The 11,620-nt window shown below is 49.5% G+C and overlaps 2 protein-coding genes across 3 annotated transcripts; one reads left to right on the forward strand and one right to left on the reverse strand.

Annotated features, from left to right (window-relative positions):
* Nucleotides 1-370: 370 nt before the first annotated feature.
* On the reverse strand, nt 371-4,767 carry PRR11 (proline rich 11). The gene is made up of 10 exons (XM_085522429.1): nt 4,628-4,767; nt 4,131-4,462; nt 3,724-3,989; nt 3,094-3,216; nt 2,613-2,864; nt 2,383-2,481; nt 1,812-1,921; nt 1,614-1,676; nt 1,433-1,526; nt 371-760 (listed from the first exon to the last, which is right to left on the reverse strand). The coding sequence occupies exons 1-10, from the start codon at nt 4,765-4,767 to the stop codon at nt 692-694; spliced, it is 1,548 nt and encodes a 515-aa protein (XP_085378555.1). The 3' UTR covers nt 371-691.
* A 6-nt stretch (nt 4,768-4,773) lies between these two features.
* Nucleotides 4,774-11,506, forward strand: SKA2 (spindle and kinetochore associated complex subunit 2). 2 transcript variants are annotated; one of them, XM_085522101.1, is made up of 7 exons: nt 4,774-4,837; nt 8,423-8,512; nt 9,150-9,373; nt 9,615-9,701; nt 10,416-10,455; nt 10,856-10,988; nt 11,072-11,506. In XM_085522101.1, the coding sequence occupies exons 3-7, from the start codon at nt 9,299-9,301 to the stop codon at nt 11,196-11,198; spliced, it is 462 nt and encodes a 153-aa protein (XP_085378227.1). In that variant the 5' UTR covers nt 4,774-4,837; nt 8,423-8,512; nt 9,150-9,298; the 3' UTR covers nt 11,199-11,506. The 2 variants fall into 2 exon arrangements, with proteins under 2 accessions (XP_085378227.1, XP_015736107.1); XM_015880621.3 differs by having other exon boundaries at nt 9,197-9,373.
* Nucleotides 11,507-11,620: the final 114 nt, after the last annotated feature.

Here is an 11,620-nt window from a genome sequence, read left to right on the forward strand (position 1 = left end):
ACGCCGCGCCTGCGCCGCCCCGCCCCGGGCACAGCGAGCATTGAACGCGGGGAGAATGAACCGATATCGCCGTGGGAAAGAAGCCGGAGTGAGGCTGAAACCCAGCCCTTGTACTGCAGGACTCTGTCCCAAGGCCACACCGTGTCCATGCTGAGCACTGCGCTCCATTGCTGTGCCCTGCTCAGCCTCCAAGCAGCGCGGACTTTAATAGAGCTGAGCTCATCTGGTCCCAAAGCAATACATAGCGCTGTTGTCTCATGTGCTTTTAACCATGTAATTGGTTGTGGAAGGCTGGAAACGTTCACTTCAGGAGCACCAGAGGGCATCAGTGCTGCTTTGCTTTCAGTGTGGGCAATTAGGTCAAGATGGGTCTTGTTATAAAAAATACTGCATTTCCATAAACAAACACACGGATATTACAAACAGAACCAGCACCAGGAACAAACAGTCCCTGATTCAGCAGCAACAAGGCATTAAAATACTGAAAAAGCCTCATTTAGTCCATACAGGATACAAATCCACATTGAGACGCAGTGCAACGATGTGGCCTTTAAAGCAAGGCAGGCTTTGGATAAAGTGTTTTCAGAATGTCCCCTTCATAACACACTCACATCCATTGTGCCTCCGTGACATTAAAACGTGATCCAAGCAGCTCCATGGCCATAAATGAGAACAAGGTGCTGTGCCAACCTTACTTGTGCTCATCAAAGCTGTTTGCAGTGCTCAGCCGGGCCGGTGAGGGACTCTTTGGATGTGCCATCTGTTAACACAAGGGCTGGGTCAGACCTTGGGATGTGAGCTGGGTACTAATTGCTATTGAGATCAAATGTAAACCCTTCACTGATGCTTCATAAAAGAAAACAGACATGGCCAAGCCTTAAGGTAGAAGGCTCCATAAGGAGGAGAGTGGTGAGGCCCTGGAACAGGCTGCCCGGGGAGATTGTGGATGCCCCGTCCTTGGAGGTGTTCAAGGCCAGGTTGGACGGGGCCATGGGCAACCTGATCTAGTGTATGTGTATGTTTGGTGGCCCTGCCAGGCAGGGGGTTGGAACTACATGATCCTTGAGGTCCCTTCCAACCCGGGTCATTCTGTGATTCATTCTGTGATTCTGTGATGGTGGATCCTCAGGTTCTATTAGAGCTCTGATCTTAGAGGTAGTGCTGGCAGTACTGGGATGGTGATAAAGCCATTTTTGTGCTTAGCCAGGTTAGATCACCTGCTGGGAGAGGGGCAGCAACACCCACATCCTGAAGTTTCCTGACTATTAAATGGGAATGATAGAACACACACCTTTATTTGTGGGTACTGAGCATGTTGGGGTGACAATTATGGACTGGGCACTGATACCACTGCACTGCAGGGGAAAAATCCATATGAAAGTGCATGGATCTTAAAGCCAGCTCCTTGTCCCATACAGACACCATGACTTGCCTGGAATTTGCGCCGTAGTGCCTGTGTCATAATTGGTGTCAGCCCAGTCCCACATTCAGTGTTTTCTTTGTTTAGTGGAGTGCCACCAGGACTTCTGAAAAGGTTGGAAATGGAGGTTAATTGGGATTTGTTCTGATTTTAGTTAGGAAAAAAACAAGCAAGAGGACAGAGTGCAGCTTACCTCTGTACATTGACCTTCTTAAGATGTTTCCGAAGATCAAACTGATTTTTAGGAGGGGTACTGCTGTGAAAAAACCCAAAAGAAACAGGTTTAAATGAAACATTTTCCACTGTGTAAAGCATCCGTCACTGCTCTGAACAGAAAAATGTATTTTGAAGGGAAGAATTTAATGTTAAAGAAAGATTGAAAGCATCTTACGTTAAGGAGCTTGTAATGTGAGCTGATGGCTTGGATTTGGATCTCAGATTAACACTCTGTAGATCAGAGACCGTAATTAATGCCCTGCGTGTCCTCGCTGGAGATCCTGACTGAAGATAGAAAATAATGTTATCACAGATAAACTTTAGAAGGCCTCAGTGATCACAGATCCATTTAACGTTTGTATCCTGAAAGATTTCAGTGCTTTATGGCTTTGAATGATGGAGATTGTAATGCACCTTGGATAAGCTTCTATTGGTTTAAAAGCAAACAACTGCAAACAAGATCTCAATTAGGCAAAAGAAAGAGCAAAACATATTGATGCTGCAAAGCCCTTCATCTATAATCAGAAGAGCTGTGCTGCACGTGAGCTGACATTGGTGTTAGCCATTTGATTTGTTCATTTCCAGTGCCAACATACAGAATCAGGGTTCATTACAGCTGGTCACTGAGATTTTGCTAGTTAACTTCTTGAACAACTCAAGGGGGCAAAACAAGCACTATAAGAAATGAACTGGTTCCAGTGTACAGTTGGAACCAGTGCACCATTATCCACATGCCCTCTGGTTACCTTGTCTGTTCTCAGGCTGCTGTCTGTCTTCCTTAGCTTTACATTCAGGAGATCTTTGAGAGTGATGTGCATCGGTGCATCCTTTTTTACTGATGGCTCCTAAGAACAAAACATGGTTGGGAGGGAGATTAGGATCAGCAAGGGGCTGCTCATTCACAAAGATATGTTCCCCATGAACCCATGAAAGAACTCAGCTGTGAGTGAAGTAGAAGGACCAACTCAGTCCTTACCAGAAGTGCTTTAGAGCCATTGCCACGTTTGAGGAGGAGAGGTGCTGCAGGCAGTTTTGGTGGTGGCAGTGGTGGTGGTGGTGGAGGAGGAGGAGGAGGAGGAGGTGGTGGCACAGCTGTGGGCTGTAGCTGCACTGCAGGAGGCCCAGGAACTGATGGTGGAGGGTCTGGCTGCACTTCTACAGGAGCACCCAGAGCTGCTTTATTGCACCTCTGACAATGAGAGCTTTCTGAAGTCGTAATTCCACTCTTCTGAAAACAACACAAATAAGAGAATAATAAAACCACTGCTAAAAGCATGGGGGATTTTTAAGAAAGGAGGTTCTGGCTTCAGTTGATCAAGAATGAGATAGAAGGTCTCACTGGAAAACCAGCTCCATTTTGCCATGAAGTAAGTGCAGCTTAGTGATGCTGATTATAGAGAGGGGAAACACTCCTCACTGAGGCAAAAAACCACCACCCCACTGGGACTGAGACTGACCTGCAGCATTCCTTGTAGTCTGGAAAACTCTATTTCCAGCTTTTCCAGCTGCTCTTTGAATGCATTTAGCTCCTTTAAGTAGGTTTGCGATGGAAAAATCATCTCTTTAACCGCCAGAAAACCCTGCAAACAGAGAGAAACCACAAGAACATTTTCACTAAGCTGCATTTGCAGAGAGCTCCGCACTGGAGCTGCCGACAGTGATCAAAGTTCTCACTGAGGTCCCAGAACCACATGGCATGAAGATGATACAGGATTTCACCACACAGCAGGAACCCAAGGAGTGATTGTATCACACAGACCTGCTCACTCCATCTATGAACTCTAAGGTGCCATTCACATCCAACATGAGCTGTCTGAGCAGTTGTCTCTGCTATTAATGAAGGGCTGTGCCTTCAGACGTTGCAAATCCTTTTGGTACTGCAATACAAGAGCTGCATTTCACACATTTAACGTACACCTTCCAGGCATTCAGGTGTTTGATGATGTTTCAGTGTTTTTCTCATAGCTATTCCTCCAGCAGCCAACACAGCCCATACTCCGGGTGTTGCAGGGTACAAGGCTGCACTTACAGCAGTTTTCTACCCTGACACCGTGCAGCAGAACAACGGCACAAAGCAGAGCACGTACCTGCGTGACAGCGCTGCGGCACCAGCAGTACAGCAACGACACCACCGCTGCCAAAGGCCTGACCATGTGTTTAACGCAGGGAGCAGCGCGGAGCGAGGAGCGGGCTGAGCCTGCGGCCGGAGGGAGGGGACTGGAGCCGGGGCGGGTGGCAGCGCTGCGATCAGCGCCACCTCGGAGCGATGCTGGGCACGGAGGCGTCGTGCGGAAGGCCTTCAAACAGCGCCTGCTCGGCTGAAGGCGGCGCTGTCTGCGCTTGGCCATGGCTGCTGGAAAAGAGGAGGTACCCGTTAACACACAGGGGGTACACGGTAACACAGGCAGCCGGCACGGCACGGCACGGCACGGCACGGCACGGCACGGCACGGCACGGCACGGCCCCGCCCGCAGCGAACACCCAACGCAGCCACCTCCCGCGGCGCCGTGACATCGCACCGGTTCATCCCGGTCCCGATCCCGGCGCTCACTGATCCCCGCGCTGTCCCCCCTCCTTTCCCTCCCGTCCCCTCTCCCCGCTCCGCTCTCACCTCCCGCCCGGCGCCGCCGATTCAAACCGCTCCTCGCGCCGCTCTCAGCCAATGGCAGCGCCGCTTTCCGCCGCCTCCACCCGCGGCCCCCTCCAGCCGCGCGCCGATTGGCCGCCGGGCCGGAGCTCGACGGGAGAAGAAAGGGCCAATCGTGGGCCGGGCGCCGCTCCGCTCCGCCATTGGACCGAGGCGCGCCCTCGCCGCGCTGCGATAGGCTGCGGCTCGAGGAGCGACCCTTTCTCGCCAATAGCGGCCCGGCGCTCTCTTTTCCATCCAATCACAGCCGGATTCCACTCTGGCCCAATGGCAGCTCGCGAAGCTCCCTCCCCCAACCACTCACCGCCCGCAGCCTTTCCACCAACCAATAGCCTTCCCTCTACCTCAGAGAGGGTTTACATTCCTTCCCGACCAATAGCGAGCGCCCTCCGTCAGCCGCAAGCCAACGGGAAGGAAGCGCCGAGTGACAGCTGCCCAATGGGAGCCCCCGTCTCTCCCACCCTGCGGGGCGGGGGGTGGGCATCTCCCCGCCGCCGCCTGAGGAATGTCAACTATTCAACATGGAGCCGGCGGTCACCAGGCTGGAAACCATGGTGAGCGCGGGGCCGGGACGGGGCGGCGGCGGCGGCTCGGAGGGGAGCGGGGCTGCGGGACGGGGGGGGGGGAGGAGCAGCGGGTGCGGCCGGGCCGTGAGGGAGGAAAGCGGCCGGAGCCGGGCACCGAGCGGAGCCCGCGGGAGGAGCAGGCCGGGGGCGCGGCCCGCAGGGGGCGGCTGCCGCACATCGGCGGGACGGGCGGGTTGGGCCGGGCCGGGCGGTTCAGGAGGGGATGGAGATGGAGATGGAGATGGGATGGAGATGGGTTGGGTTGGGTTGGGGGGGGCGTGGAGCGCGGTGCGCTCGGACGGATCCATTTTGTGTGAGCGGTGGGGGGGGCAGCGCTCACACCTGGCCCCGCGGTACAGGCCGGGCGGCCGCTCCCATCGGCGGGCACAGCGGGGGGAGCGGGAACGCGGTTTCCCGCCCAGCGCTGAGGCGGCGCCGCCACCCGGGCTCCCCTCAGCTCCCCTCAGCTCCCCTCAGCTCCACTCAGCTCCACTCAGCTCCTCTCAGCTCCCCTCGGCTTCTTTCGACTCCCTTCGACTCCCTTTGGCTCCTCTCGGCTCCTCTCGGCTCCGTTTCCCCCCGGGCCCCGCAGTCCGGGCCCTCACCGCGCTCCTCTGCTCCCAGTCGCAGCGCCCTTATGTAACGCTGCCCGTCCTCCGACAGCGGAAAGAAAGTTAAAGAGCGAAGGGAAGCGATGTTGTGCCCTCACACACCCACAGGGGCAGCGCAGCCCTTCAGCTGCAGTTCTATTTGGTGCCTTTCTCTTTGGCTTCGTGTAGTTTTGTTACACGCGTAGTTTGTTGTTTTTTTTTTCCTCGATCCGAAACCTTTTGGGAATGTTTTCTGCGTGTAAATGCTTAATGAGATCATTTCATTCCTCACACGAGTTAAGTGCTCTCTCTCTCGCTGGGGTTGCTCTCATCACGGCGCTCCTTTGGGGCTTTTCTCTGTGTGGAAACTTCCAGGAATTCTTGGAATCCCAAACATGTAAAGTTACTATAAATTATCATCCAATGATCATTCAATTATCCATTAGGTACCTTTGTTGACAGAGCAGAAAGGGGCTCCACGTGAATGAAAGGACATCACTCAATGCACACGCTGAGAAGCAGCACAGCCAGCTCCTGCCTGATGTTCCCCCCTTCTGGAAGCTCTGGCTTCAATTCCTAATTAAAGAATAGAAAAACGGAGTTTAATAGTCTCTGTTATCAGAGACATTGCTGAAGAGACACAGAATGGAGGATAGGGGGGTTGAGATTATAGCCGAGTCTTTATCCATTGGGGAATCCATTTGGGAACTGATTTCCTGTATGTAAACCTCTTATGGGAATGTAATAACTCTTTGTTAATAAGTTTATATATATACAATGGCGTCTGTGTTGATTATTGCCTCTTGCTTTCCCTTCTGCTTGGTGCTTCTTCCTCCTGGGCTGCCCATGGGGTTGGCTCTCCATACAGTAGTGTGCTGAAATAACACTTCTTATTTCCCCAGGGGTTCTGACACACATTTTGTGCAGAGCTTCGTGGAACCAGGGATAAATAACTTGTGGGAGCTTACAAAGAACAATGTGAACGGTAATCTCCAGTTAATGGAGCCTAGAGCTCAAAGCGCAGTGACACGAAGAGTTGAATGAACCTCAGCATCTCCAGTGTGAGATTTATTATGCAAGAAGCCGTAGAGCTGACTCACTTGCAGTGCTTCTCAGTGTGCACTTCAGCAGTTTGCACTGAAAGGAACTTCAATTCTGCACACATCCATTCAGTGCAATTAGTACAAGTGGAGGAGTGGGCAGGTGCTGCACTCAGAGCCTTTCCATTGGTTTCTGCTACCATTTGTGGAAGGCTGAGCCCTCCTGTCCCATTGAGCGGTGTCTGTCCGGCGCCCTTTTTATGTTGTACTACTAGTGATCATACACAAAGCAGTGCAATGTTAAAAGGGCATCGGCCAGCAGTGCTGTCTGCAGTGCTCCCTATAAGTGCTGTTGTGGCTGAGACTGGAGGTGACTGGAAAAACAAGTTCCCTTACCCAAATGCCCACGACCCACAGCAAACACCGCCTGGTTCAACTTACTTCTTCCCAACACGTGTTTTGAGTGCATTGACTGCTTGTTGAGAACTGTTGCTGCTAACGAATGCTCTGACTTTATTGCACTACTGTACTTCACAGCTAGCAGTGCAATAGTATTGTCAAAGCATCTGAAAGCAGAGCGTGCAGCGATGGCGTGCGTGGTGCCTGCGGTTGTGTTGCTTTTCCTCTCAGCCTGTCAGTAAGTTACACAGTTACAGCTCAGAAGCTGCATTTCCCAATTGACTGCTGGGCAGAACTGGTCACGCAGCCCATAAGCTTCACTTGGGGGTGTTGGAGGTGTGTGTTTCCATATACGCTACAAGAAATAAACGCTTACAAATTAAAGGAATGCGGATCATAATGCATCCCTGGGCCTATAGCAATGTTCTGTAATTGCTGATAATAACCTTTGTCTCTTCTAGTTAGAACAGTTTCAGGAGGAAGCAGGAATGTTGGTACTGCGTGTGTGTTTGCATTGGGCACAAAGGGGGAAGGCAGGGCTGCAGGATGGACACGCAGCACATTCCTGTCCCGTTCCTGTCCTGAGGGCCAGCAGCAGCACAGCATTCATGGCTGACCATTAGCTGGGCATCCCCAAGTGATTGATACTGAAGTATTCCAAGAACAGATCATTATGGATAATATTGAAATCCATCCATCTTCACTGTCTGCATTCCCAACAGTTAATAATCAGATTTTAACAAATACAGCCTTGTTTTGATCCTTACTGAAGCTGTATTGATTACTTCAGAGTTAAGCTCAATACAATTAGTGACAACTGCACTGAGCGAAGTGAACACCAAGAGTTCTGACTTCATTGTATCACCGTCACTGTGAACCCCCCAGTGATTACACTGAGCTCAGTAAACCACCTTTCCTTCACGCAGAGGCTTCCAGAGGTGCTGCAGCTGCAGCCCTGATGCTGTCAGCAGGCTGCACGCAGGCACTGAACATCGTGCCTTATTTATCCCAAGGAAAGCAATGTGTTCTCATCAGTTGTATTATCTGTTTTAGTGGGGGATAATGGAGTGTGTGACAGTCACTGTAATCATCGGAGAGAATTAACTCCTAATGTAATTAACAGACAAATCTCTGGTACACTCCACTCCTCCATTTTTTTTTCTCCTCGTTTCTGCTGTGTAAATAATGGAGTGTTACAGTTTTACTAACAGAGTTCTTAAGGTATGAAAAGCAAAGCAGCTCATGGAGGAGAAGCTTTACAAACCAACAGGAAACATGTTTGTGTCTGGGGAGAATAAATCCAACAGCTCCTGCAAGCTGAGATCAGTATCAAAGAGCTGCATGGTGGTGGTGCCCTGAGATAGCTCCCCATGCAGCAGCACTTAGCTTTGTCCTGAGGGGTCTGCATTGAAGGGCTGGAAACTCATCAACCTTTACAATGCAGGCACCTGTCTACTGCCTTCCTGAATACAGACGGGCACGTGGCTGAGCTCCGTCTTGGGGTTTTGTTTGTAATACATTGTGGCTAACCCTAAATGTTTCAGTTCCAGAAGGCGGAGTCTGATCTGGATTATATTCAACACAGACTGGAATTTGAGATAATGAAAAGTCTTCCCGATAATCCAGCAGCAGAGGTAGTGTATTCGAATTAAATGAATAGATTTTATGGCGTTCTACATGAAATTGGTAATAAACTTATTTTTCTTTAGGCTGAAAATACATGAATGTGAGATGTTTATTGTGTGTACACTAAGGTATCTGCCATAGTATCAATGCAGTGCAGCAATGAGAAAGTGTATATTTCTGCTACAGTGAAACTGTCCCATGTTTGATGCTGGGGGGTGAGCAATGAGGTGAGCACCTGATGTTAGGGATGGTTCCCTATCTCAGCTGAAGTGCAGCCCCAGTGTGAGAGCAGAGAGGAGCCTGCTGGCCAGCAGTGCCAGGTACTGTGCTGGGGAGGGAGACAACCAATGGCAGCAAGTGAAAATCTCATAGAAAGCCCTTGTTGCTGTGTGCATTGTGACATACAGTCTGTGATATAGAATCCTTTTGTTTCAAACTCTCTACCTTCTTCCACATCCAAACAGCCATATCATATTTGCTGTCACAATAAAGGTCTCCTGCTGTATTTATTATGGAACCATGGAGCTATACTGGTTTATTGACATCTACCATTTGTACCTGTGAAAAAAAAGATACTCTCAACTGCGCCTTTTATCAGAAAGGGTTGGTCTTAATCCCATGCTTTTAATTCTAATGTGCTGACAGGTCTTCTGTTATTGGACAGTTCAAACAGACCTTTCATTTCTACATAGGAAAACCCACTTGCTCTCTTAGAAGAAATCTCCGTGGTGAAATCTCGTTACAAAGCATTATGTACACAGCTGGAAAAAGTTTCCTTAGAGCAGAGAGAATCCATGAACGGCATCCGTGCTGCCCTGGAGGGCACCATGAAGATCATCCAGACACTGCAGCAACGCGCTGATCTCCAGGTAGTGTTTTCATGTCACTAAGTTGGGCCTCACTGCTCTACACATTTGTGTAACCTCTGGGTAGACACGGGTCTGTTGGGAACTATTACATGTATGGTTGCTTCGGAGATAAGAAAGTTTACCAGTAGAAATGTGGCTAAGATTGAAGCCAGCCTGATCCATTGCTCAGTGGTTAAGCCAGTAGTATTTAGTTGAAGTTAGACTGTAAGTGGCTAATATGACAAATGTCTTTTGTTTCTAGTGCTCGCCTCTGTCCGAAGAAGAACAGGCGGCAGCACAGCTGTTAGGATGCCAAGCTGCTAAAGAGATGGAATTGCTGGTTGGAAAGGTAATGAGGCACAGAGCACTGGGACTGCAGAAGCAGCTCGGCTGATATCACAAGGGCTGGGCTGGGCTGGTACCTTCCTGTCTTGAATCAAACCTTGCAGAAATGGGGCTGAAGTTTCTAACAAACTTCTTGTTTACTGGCTAACTTGGTTCTTTGTCCCCATTAAACTGCCTATAGAGGAAAACCTGTGTAGACAAAAGACTTTTCCCCTTGTTTGTTTGCTTGTTGTTGTTGTTTTCATTGGGAAATGTTCTCTCCATACATTATTTAAGAAGACTTTGGATGGCAGCAAAGAATAATTGATTTAACTCAGTGCAGTTTGGACTAGCAATGATTTCAGTGTACTTAACTGTGATGCAGTAGAACTCAGATCTAAACTAACACTTGTTAAAAAGTTGGATATTCTCCCCTATCTACTTATAGCACAACATTGTAATGGAATTATCTGCAAAGATTTGGTCTATAATAATAGCAAAACAATGAAGATTTGGGGGTATTTTTTGGTCAGTGCTGTATTTTAAGCATATTTTATTTGAAAGCAGGATGTGCTTAACACCTGAGATTCTGCTGCTGGCTTCAGTGGCTGCAGGATCCTCAGTAATCCAAATAAGATGTAATTGCTCACACAGAAATGAGATTGTAAAAAAACACCCAATTTCTCATCAAAACTCACAAGAAATGCTGAAGTTCTGACCTTCTCTTGTTCATTTTCAGCCACTCTGTTCAGAATCTGTAGACCCTGACACAGCTGAAGGTGAGCTCCTTCCTTCTGTGTGTGTCTGTGATTTGATGGGTTTCTGTCTCATGTTTGTGGTCTGGAAGATGATGGTGTACTATTTTACCACAGAAATAACCCCTGTTTAATCCATTTATCCTTCACAGAAATTAATTCTTGGTTCTTTGTTGTTGTTTTGTCCAACTGGTGTCTGACAGAGAACGTCTATTAACACACATCACATCTCACATCCACATCAGATCATCAGTTCCTTGTGTTTCACTGTGTGTGTAGTGATAACAACAGTCTGGGGGGAGAATCTCCCTCCTCTCCTTCCTCCTTGAGCCTGTTGGGAGCTTTGTTCATGAGCAGTGCAGGTTTCCTCCTCCTTCGCCCTGATTTCTGAAGCACCGACTATCTTCTGTTTGTAACCTTTCAGAGTCACAGTTCAAACCGCTGACTGAAGAAACCCTTCAGAGTGTGCCCAGGAGTATCAGAAGCACCGTTAAATTAGCAGACTTGAACAACTTGTACAGGCATCTATTTAACCACTTTGTCACAAATAAGAACAGGTAAGTGCTTTTTTTTAACCATTTCCCATCAGAGCTGCTGCTCTGTGTCCTGCCGTGCTCAGCGCTTCCTTCTTGCCTTCCAGAGCGGCGCTGAGCATCTCCCAGATGAAGAAAATGAACATGAAAGTCACTGACACGAGAATACGGGTCCTGAAAGAGCTGGGGATTGTGGAGCTGGACAAACAAGGCAATGTCAGATTGGTCGTGTAAGGGAAGGTCTGGTCTGTGACACACTGTGCCTCAGCCATAGCTCCTGTGTGACTGGCTGGGTGTTGGTGGCTGGGAGCTGCAGAGCTCTGCTGGGGCTGTGGGAGCTGTGCACTAATCCTGGTTCTGGGACTTAAAGAGCTGCAGAGTGGAGCCTGTTGAGGTTGGCATTTGAACGTGGATGTTTACAGGGCTGTGGTATTGCTTGCGTTCCTGAGCGGGGCTTTGAAGAGGAATAGCCCGAGAATACCTCAGGAATACCTCAGGCCACTTCATTGAGCTCACATTCCTGAATAAACGCTGAAAGCAAAGCGGTGTGTCCACAGATTGACTGCTGTGCTGTGTGTGAGTGCTGCGTTTGGGTGGTCGATTCGCACCGAACAGAAGCATGCTGTGTTGCCATGACGGCAGAGCTGTTCCCCCCT

Source organism: Coturnix japonica, chromosome 22 (genome assembly GCF_054131305.1).
Source record: "Coturnix japonica strain WE chromosome 22, WE-NBRP24, whole genome shotgun sequence".
Taxonomy (NCBI): Eukaryota; Metazoa; Chordata; class Aves; order Galliformes; family Phasianidae; genus Coturnix; species Coturnix japonica.

Coding starts and splice junctions, on each gene's coding strand:
- PRR11 (XM_085522429.1), bottom strand. CDS start 4,767: ATGCCCACCCCCCGCCCCGCAGGGTGGGAGAGACGGGGGCTCCCATTG. Junction 3,217..3,723: donor GCCGCAGCGCTGTCACGCAG/GTACGTGCTCTG, acceptor CTCTGTTTGCAG/GGTTTTCTGGCGGTTAAAGA. Junction 1,527..1,613: donor AAGAAGGTCAATGTACAGAG/GTAAGCTGCACT, acceptor CAACCTTTTCAG/AAGTCCTGGTGGCACTCCAC.
- SKA2 (XM_015880621.3), top strand. CDS start 4,805: ATGGAGCCGGCGGTCACCAGGCTGGAAACCATG. Junction 4,838..8,422: donor TCACCAGGCTGGAAACCATG/GTGAGCGCGGGG, acceptor TAAATGTTTCAG/TTCCAGAAGGCGGAGTCTGA. Junction 9,374..9,614: donor AGCAACGCGCTGATCTCCAG/GTAGTGTTTTCA, acceptor TTTTGTTTCTAG/TGCTCGCCTCTGTCCGAAGA.